At 40.2% G+C, this 21,086-nt stretch overlaps 1 protein-coding gene across 3 annotated transcripts in view; it reads left to right on the forward strand.

Moving 5' to 3' along the window:
* The window catches only part of rbms3 (RNA binding motif, single stranded interacting protein), a 334,351-nt gene that overhangs the window by 20,177 nt on the left and 293,088 nt on the right, over positions 1-21,086 (forward strand). For 2 of the 3 annotated variants that reach the window (XM_072448062.1, XM_072448063.1), the window contains exon 1: positions 10,805-11,892. The exons of the other annotated variant lie outside the window; for it this stretch is intronic. In XM_072448062.1, the coding sequence (XP_072304163.1) occupies positions 11,818-11,892 (75 nt within the window). In that variant the 5' untranslated portion in view covers positions 10,805-11,817. Of the gene's footprint in view, positions 1-10,804; positions 11,893-21,086 lie in introns of those variants that run through there. 3 annotated transcript variants of the gene reach the window in all.

The raw sequence follows: 21,086 nt of genomic DNA on the forward strand, positions 1-21,086 counted from the left end.
CAAGGGCAATCTCTTTTGAGTACCAATACTTTAAAAATATGTGTTTTTTTTGGTACAGATTCCTGTCAAAACGTTCCTTCTTGTGCATTACTCACTATCTAGAATGACCAGACAAAATTATTATGTTCATAAATTACATTCATTATGAGTTTGTTAAAGATCTCCAGCCAGGCATCAAAACTTGTTATCAAAGGAAAACATGTATATTTTGGGATTGGTTTTCAGTGCTGATCTTTTGTTGGTCGACTGGTTGTACTTGATTCTGTACTGCTCCCTTTAAATCAGGGGTGTCCAAACTTTTTTCACAGAGGGACGCATTTTGAAACTTACACAGAGCAGGGGGCCACAAACAACCCAACTTCGTCAAATTTGTTGAAGGACAAAGTCAATCAATGGAAATTTTGCATTTGACATAGTTTCAATGAGCCTCCACACCTTTTAATAAGACTTGGAACATGAATATTAGGTTGGTATAATATCAAAATGCTTGATTTTTTTTAACCAATTTTACAGTAAAAAGTACTGTTTGGACCAACTTAGCAGGAAGCTGGAGGGCCAACAAAAATTGGTCTGAGGGCCGCATTTGGCCCCCGGGCCGTAGTTTGGACATGCCTGCTTTAGATCGTACCCAGTCCATGAACAACACTGCTGTACAAAAAAGAGCATCGGAAAACAAAATGACAGAATCCAGAGTCTTTCTATGTCTAACTTGCTGATTACAAATCCATAAGAATCTCCTCTTTCAAACAGGATTTTAGATAAAACTTCAGCGTTGGATGACAAATGGTAAAAAAAATAATGTATGCCAAAATACATGTACATGATGCTAAATTCTAGTACTTTTTGACATAGTGTTGCTTTAGAAAAACGGAACCTGTGCCAAAAGACTCTCTGATTGCCTCACTCAGTCACACACCACACTCATACATATTGGGGGTGAAATGCCTTGCCCAAGGACACAACAGTACGCACTGGTCAGAGCAGGGAAAACGCCGCTTCACCATAGACATTCACAGACTTATTGAGAGTAATATTTTATATATTTGCCTCGAGTTTTTTCTCTGTGAGCTCTGCTGTGCTGAGTCGTTCTTATTGTAAGGCAAGCACATTTTGAATATTGGGTTTAGCACTTCCTTGTGGACCATATCTATTGTTTCTGAGTGTGCCTGTGCTGCACTTAAATCCTTATTATGCACAGATTCTCGGGGCTTTATCTGGGCTCATCTGCATTTATAGCTCTATGTGGGAGTATCTGCGGTTCACTTCAGGACAAAGCCAGACATGACTTTGACTTTATGATTACATTTAGCCAGCGGTAGAAAGCAAAGATAGATACTTGTGATTTATTGATTCTGCTCATCTTTAAGGACCTTTACTGTACTTTCTAAAGACATTTATATATTTGATATGATTAAAGCTGATTTTCAAACAATGAGAAGAGATAGATATTTAAATCTGTCTAACTAGTTCCTGTTCTTCATAAGCCATGGTCTTATGCACAATTGTCTTGGCCACCTGCACAGCTTTAGAACAGCTTTTTAAAAAATATAGCCAACATTTTCAAAAATAATTTAGAAAACATACAACATTGAACAGAGAAAACGACCAGAGAGCAATATACAAAACAGAAGGGTTAAGTGGCACAGGACATATACAGAAACAAAACCAAGACACATTGAACATTACATAGTCTTTTAGTTTTAAATTGTGATTGAATGTGATTTTCCCCCATTGTCTGTGTCCATTATAATGTCCGTCCAGTCCTTGAAGCCAGAAGTATACATATATCCATTGATTGTCTTCATGGCAGAGGATTTAAGGCCCAAATACATAGTTCTGAAATCAAAAGGAATGGCAATGTCAAATACAGTGTACGGCTCCTTGTTGATTTCAGTCCAATATTTCTGAGTGACAGGACACTCCCAAAAAATATGGAAATGGTTTGCCTCCTGGCAGTTTCTCCAACTGTTAGAATCTCCTTGTGAGCACTTTAATATAGAGTTATGAAAACAATGTGTTATTTGTGGTTCTCCACTGGGACGTGCATATATTGTCCTATTCTTCGTCAGTCAAAAATAGGTTGATATTATTCCCCTTAAAAGTTCTGAATTATGAGCTGTATGTTGTAAGCAAAGATTTTACCCAGAGATTCTTAACCGCCTCCAAATGGCTCAACCCGCCTGTACAGGAACCCCCGGCCTAACATTACTCTCAATATTTCTCCATTGAGCTTGTCACTTCATTACAACAGCGCTCTGATTTGAGCTGAAATAAAGTCATTCTTCAGTCAAGGTAAACCCCAACCTCTTTTTCGTTTGATAGTTGCAGAGTTTTGAACTTTTTGCCTTGCCATAGAAATCTTGAGATTGATTTATTCCGCTCGTCTAACAGCTGTTTGTGGATGGAAAGTGTTGGAAGAGTCTGGAAGAGATAGAGAAATCTGGGCATTTTTATAGTTTAAATCCTTAACTTAGATTTAAGTATAGGATAAGAGTATTTTTTTCAAGTTATTTCTGGTTTGGTCCAATATAATAGAACATCATCTGCATCGCACACAATTTTATGTTCCATCCCATCGTTTGTAACACCGTTAATTGTTTTTGATTGTAGCAAAAAGGAGAGGGGACCAAACACAGCCCTGTCGCTCCCCTCTTTCCAGAGTCAGTGGGTCTGTCAGGTGACCATGGATTTTAATTCTTGATGTTGGACCATCGTAAAGAGTCCCAATATTTTTTTTTATTTTTTTTAGAATTAAGACATTTATTTTAAATTTGTTTAGCACTTTAAATAAATACAGCCAGCTAACAGAATCAAAAGGCTTTGTTCTGTTGCTTTTGTATATGATTCAGTCTTATGTTATCTTGCCTTTGTGAGTATTTGTTCTATTATTTTGGACATATAGAACAGATTTGTCTTTTTTTGGCCCGTAGGCTGAATTAGACAGGACAGCTCAGCGTGAAATGGGGATGAGAGAGAAAGGAGGACATACAGTTGATTGTTGGAGCCATTCAAACTCACGACATTGTGGCCGGTGGCACATGGAGCCTGCCATGTGTGCTGCCGCCCTAACCACTCCACCACCGGGCATCACAGAAGAGATTTTTCATACAAAGAAGTGAAGTTGGGTGGACTAGCTCTGCACAGCCAATCAGCTCTCATCCCAAAGTGTCATATAGTGACTCACGTGGCTCTTTATTACAAGTTTGCAATAGATAGAATGTTTCATAATTAGACAAAGACGGCATGAAGTGGTCACAAAGTTCTTCTTTTACAATACACAAAAAAAATGACTAATTTATGAGAGAAAAAAACTTGGGTAGCTTTAAACTAAATTAAATATGTACTCTCTAGTAATGGATTAGGAATTTCAATAAAAAAAGGAAGTGTAAAAAATATGTGATACAATTTAAATGTATTAAATCTCCACTGAAAAATCTCCCATTTGGGCAGTAAGTGGGTAACCTCAATGTATTGTAATAAGGAAAGAAACTAGTAGCAGTAAGTCACTTTTAAACGTTTTCCATATATTTTTGCTTTATCAGCCCCATCCACCATGTCTTTATTTCTTTACACCCAAAGAATGATTCTGAAATACACACATACCTTGTCCAGCTGCAAGCCTTGTTATCTGAACCCAAACGGCCCAAAGGCACATTTAAAAACATTTAAAAAGAACAAATCTGTTGCACACCCATGACACCTGCTTGTGTGTTCTGAGTACTCCGTGCAGCAGCTGTGATTCTTCCTCACCGTCGGGCCAATCGCCACGGCTCGTATCTACGGCTCACAATCGGAAGAGCGAGCCGGTAAGTGAACGCAATTGGCCCCTTCTTTGCCCATCGCGGTGTATTGGCGGTCCCTGGTCGAGTGAAGTCAGAAAGGATGTAGTGATTCATTTGTGCGCACGCATGCCTGGTGTCGTATTTCCTCCCCATTAGCTCTGTGCACGGCGGCCCAGTCTGTGCTCTGATACGGCGCAATGACTCACCGGGTATCACTCTGCTGTTTACGGCACGTCTCTTTCAGTACAGGGATGGTGGTCCGAGACTGGGTCCTGCTTTGCTCAATTCTTATCTAAAAAAAAAAAGGAAAATGCAATAGTCAGTGGAAGATGCTTTTTAGGTAGCTCCACAATAATGTTTTCCCTTTTAAAAGCCCAAAATGATGCACGTTCAAAAGTCCCTTCTAATAGAGATTGGAATTGTGTCTTCATACCTAAATAATCCTAGATCATTTTCAGTTCATGTTAACCGCCTTTTTACTAATACCGTATTTTCCGGGCTATAAATCGCACCTTTTTTTTTTTCGGGGAGCGACTTATATTTATACCTAAAAAATACTCATACTCCGGAGCGACTTATATGTGATAGTATTTGTTATTTTCACACTTGCAACCGCATTTCATACTCCAGTGCGACTTATATATGTTTTTTTCTTCTCTATTATGCATTTTTTGGCTGGTGCGACTTATACTCCGGTGCGACTTATACTCCGGTGCGACTTATACTCCAGTGCGACTTATAGTCCGGAAAATACGGGTATATTGTGACGATGCTTATCAGGTTGTTCCGTGATTAGCTTGTTTACTTTTTGACGTCGTTTTTAGGGTTGTAGAGTTGTTTGTTGAATAGATGTGGCAAATCTGTTTTATTCAACCAAAATGTTTGTTAGTCAACTGATTATTTTACTGTGATTATAACGATTTAAATGGACACAACAGAAGGGAGACTGCTTTATGTGAGTTGTTTTGAGATTTGGAAAGGACTTGTCGGTTTAATCTGCTTTTTTACTCATAAATATACTGTTTACTTGACATTTTCTGCAGTGTGTTGTGGTGTTGTTACGTGTGATCATCAAGACAGAGTTTTTGGCCGGCATAACGTTTCTCCCGTTTATAGTTGACTAATCGATGCACTGATTTTGTCTTCAATTTAATCAACAAAGAATGTCTTTTGTCAACCACAGCCCTATTGTGTTGGCAAATGTGTCTCCTTGGAGGTTTTTGCAGCTGTTGACTTAAAAATTACGTTTTTTCGGTTTGCTTTCTGGTGTCCGACTTGTACTGATACAAACAATCCTTCCCATCCATTTGAAGTATGTAGGAAAAGAAAAAGAAAAAACACTGAAACAAATAGTTGTTTTTTAAAGATTCATTACATTGGAGAATTAGTGGATATTTGATTGACAGCTCCAATTCCTAGATGTTTTGGTGGCTAATGCTGACTGCCCATTGAAAAAAGGATAGCGTGCCAAATGTTTGATTGTCCCGTTTACAACTACTGGAAGGGTCTAGACTTCATGTCCATCGCCCATTTAGATGAGGGAGTCAGATTGTGATGGCGAGCTGAGTGGGTCAAAACACGTCCAGAACTGTTTATTCGCGGTGTTCCAATTCTGACTGTACCTCACTGCAAGTTGATATAGGTTCAGATAAAAGGATAGAAGACCCAATGCAACACCTTTTATTCAAAAAGGTCAATTTTGTTGTATTTCTTTGAAGCAGGTTCCAGATTTGTCGACTGCATCAAGCCCTTTATTAGTCATGGTTAATAACATGACTGCGCTGAACACTGGAATGACACATGACACCACAAAAAAAACCAAACCTTTTTTTAAATGTGGCATAGTCTCGTTGTCTTTTTGGTTTTACAAAATGGTTAATCCAGTCTTTAGATCAGCGGTTCAGTTTGTCCTCCCACTGATTTTCTGTGGTTTGTGCTACATGAGTTCTGTAAAGCTGCCAGAGCTGTGGTTTTCTGCTACACTTTCTCTGCTGTGATTCACTTATGTTTTACAGATTGGCTTTAATACATCCGAGGGTGTTTTGAATTGTAAATATTCTTCAATGAGATTTTACCACAATAAAACAGTATATTTTAGTTTGACAATTCAATAAAGGCTGCACGATTATGCAGACATCTTCTTCCACGTCTCGCAGTACCGTGTCTTGCGGCAACTATGGTCTTATTGGACAAAGACATGCATTGACTGACAACCATCCACTGCTACATTGATTGACAAAAAATGTGTAGTAGCTCGGAGAAAACTGGCTACATTTCCCTGTCTTTTGTGCCGTACCTTCCAGCGCTGGAATTTTTGATGCATGTCCAATGGCCGTCAAATCCACTCAGCGCATGTTAGCGTTGTGTGCGGAATTAAACATGTCTCTGCGGCGATGCATAGAGAGAGAGAGACAGCTCATGTTACACTTTCTGATGATGGCTGGCCCCGGGGAGCGCAGGGTTATGCTGCATCAGTAAGTTTGCATAAAAATGTGTAAGACGATCTGGTTGTGCGCGGCAATCCCTTGGTGCAAGTGCTGCCAAGAGAGGGGGAAAAAACGTTTCCTGGAATATCGGCCCTGCTGTTTTGTAACCCTATTTCCCATCCATCCACCCACCCAACCCCCTCTCTCCCTTCTGTCCCACCACCACCACCACCACCACCACCACCCGTCCAGCTCTTGGATGGGTGCCAGGCTTCCCTCGAAATTCCTTGCATCTGGTCATTTCTGGGAAACGCCCACAACACTATAGTCCGTTCAGCCAAACCACTGGAAACAAAGAGTGTATTTTGATTTTTTTTGCGATTTAGTTTTGACAAAGCGCAGAGTGTCCCGGCTGGGGAAGGGTCAGGGCGAGGTGATGCTGGACTTTCTAAGAACATTTCGGAAAAGGGAACATCGTGTGTTCCTTTGCTGTTTGGGGCTGTTCTCCAGCAGCTGTTTTCAAGCTCTGGGTCAAGATGTTTAACTGTTGATGCTGACGAAACACAGAGATGGAACATGCAATAACTTAAAGGTACACTATGTAACTTTTCTGGTGCAGGATGTAACTTTTTAGCAATCTTCATACTGGCAATGCATCCGATAAGAGTTCAGGATTCTCATTTATAAAGCGCTTGTACGTATAAAAATGTTGCAAAGATGACTTTTCTCATTAAGTTTATGATCTATAACTTGAAGTGGAGCGGTTCAGTCCAGTTTTGTTTGAAGAAAAATTATTTGAAGTAACGTTTCATAAAAGAGACCCCAGATCTGTGGAGAAATGACCTACTCCCAAGTTATTATTTGAGCAATAAAACATTAAATAAATGCAAGATATACACTTTGAATGCTTATTGTAGAACATTCCTGGCAAAGCAATAGAATTTTTAATAGAAAACACCAGGTTGCTTATACCCTCCACCTGTAATTTTACTGATTCTGTAATTTAAATGGCATGAATAAGGACACTTATTTAAGCCACACTATTTGGAAAGATCTAAGTTGCAAGAATCAGTAACGCCGTTTATTTCTTTCGTACAAGCAGGTTTACCTTTGGTTGCAATAACCAGGTTTAATTAGAAGAAATACAGTTGTTTTTAATCACTTCTCAACTGTTTCCCACATTTGTTTAGAGTGACAGAAACATAACATTTGAATACACTGCTCAAATATGTCTGTGGATGTGCAGCGGTTGTGAGCACATGGTGAGTTAGTTGTCTATAACGGGAGCTGCCTAATTCTTACGCAGAGGAACTGTCAGAGTTCACACCTCAAGGCTGTGGTGTAACCTCAGCTTTCTTCTGATCTTCTATTTTAAACTCAGAACAGCCGCGCAGTGATAACCACCTTACATGATACCATTACAATACTTCAGATTGTTAGACTACAGTACAAAGCTAATGTTACTATTAAGGATTTTCAAGCTCAGAATGTTGCTTTATTATGAGTCAATATGCTTTACTTTGATATAACTGAAGGCTATTTTGTGTTTTTATTACCAAATCTTTTATTTTACACTGAATTTATTTAGTTATTTTTTCAGCGGGAACTTGTTTGTTAAAATACTGTGTTTTAAATTTCAGTGTATTGAGTTTGTTGAAATTGTGTTTTACATTTCAGTGTATTTAATTAATTCACTTTGTTAAAAGCTGTTTTTTAATTCGGTGCAAAAAAAAATCTGTGTGACAAAGTCTCTTCCTGTTAAATCCAGACTGATGCAATCGAGCTCTCTGTTCCCCACAGTTACTACTTTATATCTTCTGCTTTGCGTTTGAAATTAACCCCGTTGAATATTTCTATTTGATAGGATGTTAGAAGAAATTACTTGAATTCAGTGTAAAATAAAAGCTTTGGTTATTAAAAAAACTCAAAATAACCTTCATATACATCTATTGTTTTTGGCAATAATATTGTATAATACATATTTTGTATTTGTATAGACAGTGTTAGTTGGAGAATAGCACTAAGTCTAGTTGGTTAAGTTTCCATATCTACCACTCTCTTGCAAATTAATCTTAATTGATCACTCGTGGATCAATAATATATGACCACTGAGCAAACCGCCGTCTCCTGTGGACCTATAATGGTTTCTGAGGTTCAAGGCACATGACAAAACAATAATTTACCTCCATTACTACTTTGAACTGGCCTCACCTTTCTGATGAGGCCTATGCTGGGGCCAAAAGTTCACTTGGGCCCCGGGCTCCTGGTAGGCTCCTCCAGTGACCTCTGGGTCCACGGGTCAACTTTCACAGTTCCACAAGTCAAGCTCAATTCCCCGCTCTTTAATTCTTACCAATAAATATTCATGGCTGCACTGACCAGTGTCTATGTAAGACCCCCTCTCCTCTTTGTCCACTAACTGCACAATATGAACCACTTTCCCCAATGTATGTCTCAGGCTCAGGCAGGTGAATATTTCATGATTTTGAATTTATTAGAGGTTTCCTAGGTTGACCATTTAGCAGTGAATTACAGTGCATTACATTGTTCATCTTGGTCATTTATACATTTTGTTTCCATCAGTTTTGAAGCAGATGTCCATCATCGTGGGTGGAGGGCATGGGTTTCCTTTTGTCTTACTTTTGAATATCATTTTCAGTTTTCTTCTAACAAGACACAAATGCAAATAATCTCAAAGCTTATTTATCTGACATGTTTTGGAAGTCCAACCGCCAAAACAAGTCAACTATAGTTTCTTTACATTCACATTATTATGGCGTGAGGTCCCTGCAGGTACTCCATTTCCACCATCAACCTAAAACATGGAAAATATACTCAAATCCAGTAGATACTCCTTACCAAGAGTTGAAGGAGGACTCAAATCATTTAAATGCCACAAAATAAACAGCCAAGTGTGTTGTTGACAATTTAATATACAGTAGTAGGATCTATCTTTGTTTTACTTACTTGAGATGGGACACATTGTTATAATAATATTTAGAGTAAGGTCGTCTGGTCCATTAGAGACGCTTACAACGCTTACAATTGTTCATAATATTGTTTAATCTCCCCTTTATGTGCACATGTTAAACCTTATCGAACACCTAAGAAGGAAAAGTGGATGTCCTGTGGCCAGTAGAGACGGCATCTTCCAAAACTTTCCAGCCAAATGGATAAACAGGTATTACAACTTTTGGCACGGGACATCAAAACAAGACAACCAGGAAATGATGATTACAGACTCATCATAAAATCATAAAAGAGGAGGTCAGGCAACGCTTCTGCAGCCAGAAAGCTAATCTTCTAAGACATTTAAGGGTGTTTTAAAGTCCAGCTTGTGTGAAATTAACACTAAACCCCTCAGGTCCAGCTCTTGGGACAGACAGAGGAAAAGCAATATAGATAATAGTTGTTTTGTGGTCACGTACATGTAAAAATATCTTCTTGGACTTTGTGAGTGGAATAACAGTTGACACACTTCTGGATAAAGACATATGGATTTCTCAGTTTCCTTCTCCGTCCTTCTCTTGTCTCATTTCCACAGTATCCCCGGCCGTTTTGTCTTCCATATGGTTTTGTTCGCAACTTTCTACCTCTGACCCACTCTGACCCACTCTGACCCGCTGATGTTTTGATCCAGTATCATCTGTCAATCTGGTCTTTCATCTCCGATAAAAGTAGAATATATGTGATATATTTATCCACATGTGTTAAAAGGACCTTACATGTTGTGCCGCTATTGATCTGTCTTCTTCACGCACTGCAGTTCAATAGGTTTGTTTAAAGGGTGTTTCATTAGTAATTTAACAGTTTATATAATGATTGAATTCTCACTGTCACAGATTAGATGGAATACAAATGGTCAGGCAGAAAGACTATAATGCAATGTTCTCTGCTTTGTTTGTAAAATGGTTTAATTCAAATGACTATACACATATATCCAAAACAAGCTATTAACATTGCTTAGCTGATTACTACTGGATCAACTAATTTATATAATCCTGCATTTCTCAACATCAATTGTTAGTGATTCATCTAAATTATTATCATTTTTAGCTTTTGCAAAAGGAATGTTTGCTTTTTTTCCGCAAGATCATTTTGCTGAGTCAATTTGGCCATCAATACAAAATATTTGACTTAGGAATTACATGATAGATTCTATAATTATCATCAAAGCTCTAAATATCGTACCATTTGCAAAAAATAAATACAAATGAACTACCTAATTAGCATCACGTTTACAAGAACTAGGCTTCAAGTTCCTCTTCTCTCTATTTTTGCTCCACATTTCTCTTTCAATTTTGCTCTGTTCCCGCAAAGTAAACAGCATTAGCCCGTGTGACTGTGTATTGAGGCAAATAGTCCCTAGTTGACTTTATAGCTGTATAAATCCTAAAGTGAGTTTGATTATTGCAGTTTGGAAGCCCGCGGTCCTCGGCTCCCACTAAGTGTACATTTATAGTGATCTACAGCACACTTAAATCACTGCATTTATCCTTGTGCGTTTGTGCGTTTGTCGCCTGTGCTTTCTCCCACGTCCAGCAGGGGGAATCGACTGCTCGCTTTCCCACTGCTCTGCTCTGTTCTGCACTCTGTGTTGCTGCCGCTCTGTTCTCCCATGCAGGTTGTGGAAACGCTGAAGCCCGCTGGTCTGTGTCTGGATCGCTTCAGGACCCTCCTACCTCCTCACTGCCGGGTTGCGGGAGGGGGATAAGGAAGGAGGAGACTGTGTGCCGTTTTTTCGCTCGCGCTGCGCTGCCTGTCGGACGAGCCCCCGTAATACTGCTCTGTCAGTGTGGAGGAGACCAGCGCGGAGAAGAAGAGGGAAGTGTGTGACAGAGGGGGAGAGAGAGAACAGACAGGAGGCAGGCTGCTTATAGTAAGTCCCACAAGGAGCGCATTCTTTACAACCGGACGACTTCTGGGACTCTCGCTGCGCTTTTCAACCAATCTTTTAGCCTGGATTTGGGATTTTAACCTCATTTTCAGCCAAACTGGGATATTTTGCCCTGTGTAAAGTGCATCCGTGTGTGAGCCTCAAACAGGGCAGCCCAGTCGATTCCCACTCCAGCGCAGCAGCAGCAGAAGCAGCAGCAGCAGAAGCAGCAGCAGCAGAAGCAGCAGCAGCAGAAGCAGCAGAAGAGAGGGAGGTATTCAGAGCGTGGCACGTTACAGACCGGAGTCACACGGAGACGCTTCAACAAAACAAGTCAACCCTTTTTGCGTTCTCTCCCTAACCATTCCTTTACTTCCTCCTGCCTCCTTCTCTTCTCCCGTTTTCCTCAACAGCACTGCCACCACAGCCACCTGCTCCTCGCCTGCTCCTATCCCGCCCGCTTGTTCCTTTTGAACCTATCCCGGCGTTTGCCACTCTCTGGACACTGAGCGACCACCCTGCGCACTTGTGGACTAATTGAACTCCGGATCTTGCACACACCTTGCGCGCGAGAAGCCGACTGAGTGACACATCGCGGTGCAGCAGCAGAAGAGGAGATCAAGAAAAGGAAAAAAAAGAGGGGGATATTAGCGAAGACTACCCGATCTTGTCTTGGTATAGCTCTCGATCCGGTGTCACCATTCCCTGCCTCAGTGCTAAGGATTCCAGCTACATGGGCAAGCGTTTGGAACAGCAGCCAATGTACCCTCAGTACACCTACTACTATCCCCATTATCTCCAGACCAAGGTACGACGCTATGCTCTATTAATGCAGGCACTCCACACCACTCTGCCACCCCCCCCTCCCTCCCGCTGTCCTCTCATCCCTGAGTGGACATGGGGTTTGATAGATGGCCAGCCTTGGCGGTTGATGGCTGTAGCCGGGATGTCTGTTTCAGCCTCTATAACTGTGTATGTGTGTGTGTAGTGGGTGAGAGATTAGAGATCAAGGCTCCAGTTCACTGTTGGTCCAGCCTATCGGAGCGTTACTGGGAGATGTCCAGTATCCCCCATCCATCACTAGCCAACGCTAATGAGATTCTTACATGGCAAGAAGGGGCAGAGGCTTGGAAAACCTCAAATCAAGTTCACACTTTTGAAATGAGGCTGAGTGGGTTAAGATTGGAGGTGTAAAGGGAGAATTGTTGCTGTGTGGGAATACCATGAATCAGGGCTTGACAGCAGATCTTGTGCAAAGAGAGGCTTGGCTGCAACAGACCTGCCATTCAAAAAACGTCAGAAAATACTGAGTCAGGATTTTCAGGTTAGCGGGAGTTAAGATTCTGGGCTGTGTTTCAAATACTATGACATTTAATATTTTTCTTCCGATATTTCCAAAACGTTCCACCCCAGAGTGAGATGATAGAATAGCGTTGCTGACATGTTTGATTAAATTGACTGTATTCTGACTATTTATTTAAACCTTCAGTAATGGTATTTTGTGTATTTTGAAATGTGCATTGTTGCTTATGGGAACATTTCCCGGCACGCTTGAACTGGCCATTAGTATAATTGTGAGCCAGCTATAAAAACTGCATCGTGGAACACAAAAAAAAAAAATCTGAAACTTCTCAACGCCATTGTTTTTAGGTGGCATCACAGATCAGTCCATTTGTCGATTAAACTGGGGTTGCACTGTGCTTCCTGGTGGTGGAGTGGTGTAAGCAGCAGCACATATGCCAAGCTTTTGTGAGTTTTATTCCCCGGCTCCTGCAATTTGATAAATATCCTCGCTCTTCCCCCCCATTTCATGCCGCACTACCCTGTCTAATAATGTCTATGGGTCAGAAAACATTGAGTATATTGTAAAAGCAGCACCTCTGACCACTGCATCTAATCATAAAACATGTAAACGCTCAATCGCATTGACTAACACGAGCAGTTCTAAAGCTGTGCAAAACAAAATCCATGCATGTGAATACTAGTGACGTTCTACACAGTTTGTAAGCAGTAGGAACAAGCTGGATACATTTAGATTCATATACTTCCTCTATACTTCCTCCTTTCATAGTTTGAAAATCAAGTCAGCCGGTTTTTTACCTTCAAAAGCAACGTATTGTAGGGTATTATACTCATTTCCAAGATGTAATGTATATTCTCTGGGTCTAGCCATTACATTGTGGACAACACAAGTAGCATTTTAGGTAGTTAATGTTCATATTTATATTTAAAAGGGCACCATCTGAAGCAAAATCAACTATGTTCCTCTACTCATCTGCAAAAATAAACACATTTTAAACACGGCAGGGATGTATATATGTACCGCTACAAAACTGCCACAGTGAGCTGGGGTTGCTGTGGTTCCCTGACAGCGAGCGGGCGCGAGGCAGCCCCTGTCCTCTGCATCACTGCCTCTGGACCAGCGCCCCGGCCCCGCTCGCCTGCCAGCTCACTCACTGGGCACGCTACCCAGACACCATCAAGGGATCACCATCAAAGCCGGGTGACTTCTCTGTTTGTTTTTCAGCCGCATTCTTAGCACTTATTCCTGACCGCCGTGACAATTGTGCCCAAAGCTGCTGTAGTTAAACGGGAGGATAGTTTTCGGATGACTCATTGGTCGTCGGTGTGTTATTACCTAATTAAAACGTACAGTTCGGCAAATTGAATGATTTTTTTAATGCGGATTCAAGTGCGGTTGGTATTAGATGTAGAACATGTCTGAGTGAAAGCACAGGGTTGAATTCTTTATATGCAATGCTCTTGTTTTTGTCCAACCACGCATGGCCTTTGAAGTCAACCCAATTTTGATGATTCATTTATTTTATTTTTGTTTAGATCGACAGTAAAAAACAGAAATCTGTTAAATGATTAGGGCTGTTTTTATAGTCTATAGCGCATGTACCTGGTCTGTCACTAGATTTAACTTTTGAAGGTTTTTAGTCTATATTTTTGTCATTATTTAAAGCTAAATCTGGACATAGAAATGGATTAAGTCATTGCGATACCCTTATAGTATGTGGGTTGTACCGACCAAGAAACCCTGCATTGGCTCAGCATCATTTTCCCTTTTTTCAAACCTTTTTTACAAATAAAAAATACAAAAACTGATCATGATTTCAAAATGTGTGATTACAGTTTTCTCAAGGGCTTTTTGACGATCTGGTTTTGCGTGTTAAGTCGGTCTGTGAACCAGAGTCCCTCCTGCAGTGAGGGACCTGGCAGTCCGCGCGCTCGCTCCTCCTGATTTATAGTTTAATACATTTGCACCGCTGCCATATGGCTTCCCTCTCCCCCGCCACATCCTCCCTCCCCCCCTCCCTCTCTCCCGCTCATATCTTTACTCATCTCGGGGTCCCTCTCATCAGGATGTAACCCCCTACTCGCCTCTCCTCGCTCACACGGTGTTCTTGCGTTCTTATTCGTTCCCTGTGTTGCCGCGGTCCATTCTCAAGGTCAATACCGATCCGATCTTGCCACTGTCAGCGATTGATGCGTCTTTGAGAAAGCCGATTGTGTCTTGTGTCAAGCAATTGTGGGGCTGGGGAGGCCACGATTTTCATTTAGCCGGCATTCATATTCATGAGGCGAGTTTACATACCCGGTGGTCCTTAAGCCTGACGTCGAAAAAAATATAGATGGTAAAAACGAAGAGGTTAAAGCGTTGGATCATGCGGCAGACAGGGCTGCCTCGCACACACATGGCCATCATGGGAAATAGTATATTAAGCTGGATTTCTGCCATTCAAATCACAAAATAACAAGATATAGGTGAGAAGTTCATTAAGCTGAGGACTAGATTTGAAAGGATTTGCCATTAACATGAGCAAAGAATTCTCTACATTTCAGATTTGGGCTCAAACTCAACATTTTCCAACTTTAAAAACAAAATGTACTCGATCACCTGATCAGGTACACAAACTTTCATGCTTTTTTTCTTTTTGCAAAGGGTGGGAAAATATGTAGTGTTTTACTTCTGTCCGGCACTTCCATTTTGATCACATTTCCAGTTAAGCGGAAATTCCATTGATATCACTCGAGCACCGGAGAAAAGTCTTGCTGTGAGACGACAGTTCAATGTTTATGTGCACTAATAAGTCAACACTGTTCCTGTTTCTATGGCTTGAAAACAACGGATAATAATGGCGTCCGTGGCGACTCCCCGAAGAAGGCGAACAAGGAGATGCCAGTGCGTTGTGTTTCTCATGGCTACATTTAATGATGCATTCTTCAACATATAGAAGAGTTATTGAACATGTGGCAGCATTTACTACAACTGGTTTCAATGTACAGATTATGTCATCGTAATGGTAGGGCTGCAGGATACCGGATGAGCAAAATGGGCAATTTGCAATAAGATTATAGTTCACATTTGGATTTGGTAGACATATTTGTTTGCTTTCCGGTCTTCACCACAGCAAACTGTCCACCTCGTCGGATTCTGCATGTGTATGATGATTTTATTATGCCAGATGCCCTTCATTTTTTGGGGGAAGCACAAATAACATCGTAGTGAGCCTAATATATAAACGTAATTGATTATGGCCAGAAAATGTTGTTCCATCTGTGTGTCACAACAGAACTTATCCAACAATTAAATCATGAACTTGATCAATACAAATTTCAAATTTTGATACTACAAAAAATGTGTGTTATTCTCTACAGATTAAAAAATACACAAGAATAGAATGTCATTTTCAACACAAAATAATAGTTATTTTCTTAATATTGTCATGTTGTATTATCCAAGTTCTCAAAAAGATCAAAAGACAACAGTCTAAAACCTTTCAGGAAAGCTCAAATTGTGTCCTTTTTGTGTGAACGGTTTCCCCCGTATCAATACCTCCTGAAATCATAAGCTAGTTTGTAGTTTCGATATTGATCAGTGTCTTGTTATCGCTTTTTTCCTCGACAACCTTTGTATCTTGCCTTAAGGATATTGCAGCTAATATTGTGTTAGCATCAAATTAGTGCGGCCCTACTTAATGCTATCGAATGTTTTGGCATTAATCTGTTTCTCGGGCTAATAGAGTTCTCTGAAGCTGTCCGGCATGTTGGAGTCAGCCTTAGTTTAAAATGTGAGCGTCAGAATGAGATGAAACAATAACATTTGGCTTCCCATTGATTAGTGCAGTGGGGCGTAGCATGTGCTTCTCTTTAGCTGAATTATTGATTTGTGAAAGCGGATTTGTGTTCGTCTGCGTGTGTGTGTGTGTTGGAGGTTAGGGCTGGCAGGATACAGCTTTGATGAGAGGATCTTTTAAATGGTTATTTCTATTCCCCAATGAAGTCCATCAGTCCGCCGATCATTCGCTCAAATTCAAACCCTTTTATTTTTCGCCGCGTCGCTCCGCTCAAGTTTGATGTTTAATGCCACTCGCAGCGTGCCGTGCGTTCCGCTTTTATAGTAGGTAATGGTCGCGCTCCTGAAATGGGAAAATTACAGTCTCTGCTCGGGGCCCCTCCCCTTCGGCCCACGAGAACAATTACCGCACACAGATCAATTATTGTTATTTCAAGATAGTGTTTATGGGAGAATATGAATTTAGCTAAATGCGAGCGTTAAGTGGCTGTTAGGCTTACCGTGTGTTGGATCTCATTTGGGCTCAATGACAGGCTTTTCCTCTATCATTATTACAACTCTCAAAAGTAAGTCTTTGCAAATTACTGATAATTTGGCTCCAATTCCTGCAGTAATCCTGCCTGCTGGCAAAGAAGCTGTATTTAACACGGTTGTGCTGTTGAGCTGCGCAAACACAACAACTTAATATATCACTATTAGCCACGAATAAAGGATTTCACAAGTTCTTTGACAGAATTTCAAATAATCGACTATCTCTTGATACAGACATATAAGCAGACGGACAGTATCGACTTTAAGAGTGGAGCTAGCAAACCTTAAGCATGCAAGGGGGAAACAAATCTGCCAAAATGAGGTTAAACACATAATTATAGACATATTTATTGTGACCTGTCGCTCGTCAGCTATAAAACCTGACAGTTGAAAGTCTTTATCTTTAAACGTGAAACTGTATGAGGGGTGGGCGATACGGCAACACATTTATATCGCAATATTCTTGGAGCTGGACCACATGTTTGGATGTTATCATGATTCATGGGTCTCTCTGTTGCCTTTAATAAGAGGTACGGGAGATGAAGTCATCTGCTTCTTCTGGACGCTCGCAATTTCTGTGATTGATTAAATCCAGATGTCACTCACTCTGGGCCTCACCGAGTCTAACCAATAGGAGACATTGGTGGGAAAAGAGTGTGTTTGAGCGCAGAGCTGCATTGAATGGCGAAATAGGTGATGATTGTATGACGATAGGACCAAAGTAGCAGATCGTCACAGGGAGGAGATCATGATTTGATTATCACCATATTGTCCAACCTTAAACCGTGATTGCTTCAGTCTGAACCTTTTGGGCTCAAGACATTCCATTCCATAGATGCCTAACAACAATATCGCTGTGTTTAAGAGGCAGGTCAGTTTGCAGTGCCAGCCTCTGATGACAAAGAGATGGAAGTGAAAAGGTTATGATTGACTGAATAGGAAATTTAAAACCCATGTTAGAAAGAACAATATTCCATCATACTATATTTCATACTATATTCATGATATATATACCTCAAAATGTCAAATGCCTAATCTCTGGAAGAACAACTGAACGGTCTGACATGAAGACATTCAATCAGCTCGCTCTGAATAGATAACCTTCTCCTTCTGCTGTAGCCTATAAAATACTACAGTTCCCTTTGTATTGTTGAACACTTTTGCTCTTGACCTGTCATGTGTACAACTGATCAAGAAATGAAAGTGTCCTGCTTTAATTTTCAATGGACACATTCATTTCTCTATCAACTCACTTGCACGAGACGGTTAATATCTTACCAGGATGTATAAAAAGAGCAAACACTTTATAGATGGCAGATGACTTGAACTTATCGACAGAGATCGTTTTTACTTGCATTCTGGAATCTGCTCAATAAATGCAAAATGGCCCAATTATATAGCGTTAGAGTGTTACATTAAAATAGCCCAACGTTTTATCTTATCTTATGTTTTTTATGTTTCTTATATTTTATAAACGCCTATAAATATCTGGAAATTCAGCTAACAGAATAGAAAAAGCTATAATCTGAACTTGGTAAATTGTCTTTTACTCTGAAGAATCATGCCCAGATCCTCGGGTTTGCACTTGTCCTGTGGCTGGAGCAGAGTCCCTCATGTACACAGAGCCTGGGCCGCCGAGAGGGGCAGACGGAGGTAGATTTAGCCGCGGCTAATGTCCCTGGCCTTAAGTAAACATCACTCAATGGAGCCCTTTGAGAGGCTCTGTCTGCTCTGTCTGGAACAGCCACAGGCACACTTTATACACCGGGATAATTCTTTATAAATGACTGTATGCATATGAGAGAAAGTACAAGAGCAGCAAAGTGAAGCCAGGGAGGGGCCGCTTAAAAGCGAGGGAAAAGGGTTTGGTTACATTTCAGCGTGTGATGCATTGTGCGACCGAAATAACAACACAGCCGTCTAAATCCTCCTCTAATGCAGCGATAAAGGACAAAGGGAAACGTATAGGCAGCGGCAGACAAACACCGACTCCCAGAGCAAATCAAAGGCAGTGGAAGAGAAACCCAAACCGTGCCTTAAATCAGTTTTCCATGGCTCAACGGGGATGTGGACTGGTTAAAGGGCGGGGCTGGACAACGTCACTCTAGACGCTTTTGAGACATAGGATGACACCGGAAAAAAAAAGATTAGCAAGAATGTGATGCTTCAGTTTGAGTCAAGTTAAAATTGCATTAAAGCCACTTTCTTTATTCATTTATAGGCGCCATGTTTGGGACTTTCCACCATTCAAACGATAAAATATTTAGTTTTGAATTGTTTATTGCTTTGGAAACTAAATATTCATCACTCTGAAAACCTTGGATAAACAACGACAACTATTCTTTGTTCTTAAAAAATGAAATCCATGTGGTTATTAAGTTGTATATCATTCATCCTCAACAAGAGATGTCATTATATCAAATGTTATTGTTACAAATATTGTGAAAAGAAACAAGACGATGTAATGCTTAGTCTTGTTTCTTGACATCATGACTAAACAGTGAAATTCTCAGTTTTCTTTCATTGCCAGTGTCAAATCCATTAACATTCCTCAAGTATGTGACCAGCTGTATGAAACAAACTTTCTGAATTATAAAGTTAACTTAAGCATAAACAAGCACTAGGTGTACTGTTTTTAAATACATATTCTGCTTCTAAAATGGTGGTTAATTATTTTCCAGTCCTTACTATTATATTGTGCCCTACATAATCATGATTATTGATTAACCAAATAATCTTTTCGTCCATAATCTTCAACTTAATTCATGCATTGAAGTAGTTATTGTACTGAAGAACCAAGATCAGTGGATTTATAGAAAAATAATAAGCTCAATACTTTTGACAACACTATTTGCCACATAGAATACATGTGTTGAGTACATAGTGTTATCAAAAGTATTCAAAACCAAATATTGTTAAAAAAAAAAAAAAAAAAACTTTGAACAAGTGTTAATAATAATAATTGTTTTTAAAAAAATCACATAAATAGGATCACATTTTTTGAAGTATCCTATTTATTTATTTTGATTATTTTTTTAATCAGGACTAGTTTAACACCACTTGGTAACACAAAGAAAACACTATAAATTTCTGTAAAAAACAACAACAACAACTTGATTTTCTGGTATTGAAAAATGACTAGTGTGAATTAAGCCTAATCCTCAAATTCCAGTATTGTCCCAACACTATTTCCAATCGAAAAAAAACGGTACGACCCAGCTGTAGCGGCGTTATTGCTGGTCATTAATTGTTGTTTTAGATATGCACGCGCTCTGTTTTCTCTTTGTACCGCACACCATTGGTCTGGCGCATACCTCCAGCCTCTCCCACGCTGCAGCCGGGACGAAGGCGAGCCCCTCTCATCTTCCTCCTGTCTGCACCTCCATACATTAAGGCCGCATTAACATTTAGTGCAGCCTCTCATTAGCCACAGAACAAGGCTCCGGCTCAGGTCTGCTCTTTCTCTTTCTCTGTCTGTGTCCACGTCTCATTACTGCAGGCTCCATTTGGTTTGAAAGGACATTTAAACAGAGGAAAGATATATAGTAAAATAAAATAAAAAAATGGCAAATAGTTTTCTTGGGGGAAAATAATATCCAAAACCTATTAGAGTTTGCAAACATTGCCGCCTCTGCACACTGCAAATGCGTTATTAGCGACAGCGCGTTTCACAATTCTGCTTTTACATTAAGATGTTTTTGGGGGGAATTGTAACCAAACCAAACAAGCCTTCCGTGTCGAGAGCATTAGCAAGTATTTAGTTTTACTTATTACAGACATTAGCACCAATTGATAACAGGTAACAGATAAAAGATAACCGCTAGATCTAACTTGCTCCCAGCGCTTTAAAAGCCTTTGGAACGTCGGGGGAAAAAACCCAAAACTAAATTGGGTAATTTACAACAATTAGAACCAAAAAATACTCGCATTGCCCATAATATTTAGTCCACAGTTGACTGGAAATCTTACCAAATACACCTTGGACTAGGCACGTTTTATCTTAATGACATTACAACTCAGTCCGGTTACTAAATATTCTATACATTACTTCATAGGACGTTTTAGCAATAATCTGCGTGTACATATTAGAGAAATATATTTTTTTAACCGACAGACAACAAAAGAAAAGGCTGTATACATTATCCATATTGCTTTGTTGAGGTTGTAACTGCCCCAATAAAAGTGTATAATCTTTATGGGCCCAGATGGTGTTCAGTGTTGTGGAGTTGCAGGATGAAGTTTAGTGCTTAGTAAGAGGTCTGCTGGTTCTAGTCAAGGTCTTAAAACCAGGTCAGTGTATTTTCTCTACAATAAGCAGATACTCGCGCTGGAGTGTCCTTGAGTGAGGAGCGGGCTGACAGGCTGGAGGTCAGCGTTAGATAAATGCT

The sequence above is a fragment of the Eucyclogobius newberryi genome, unplaced genomic scaffold (genome assembly GCF_026437365.1).
Source record: "Eucyclogobius newberryi isolate DKJ021-1_F unplaced genomic scaffold, fEucNew1.0.hap1 SCAF_16, whole genome shotgun sequence".
NCBI lineage: Eukaryota > Metazoa > Chordata > Actinopteri > Gobiiformes > Gobiidae > Eucyclogobius > Eucyclogobius newberryi.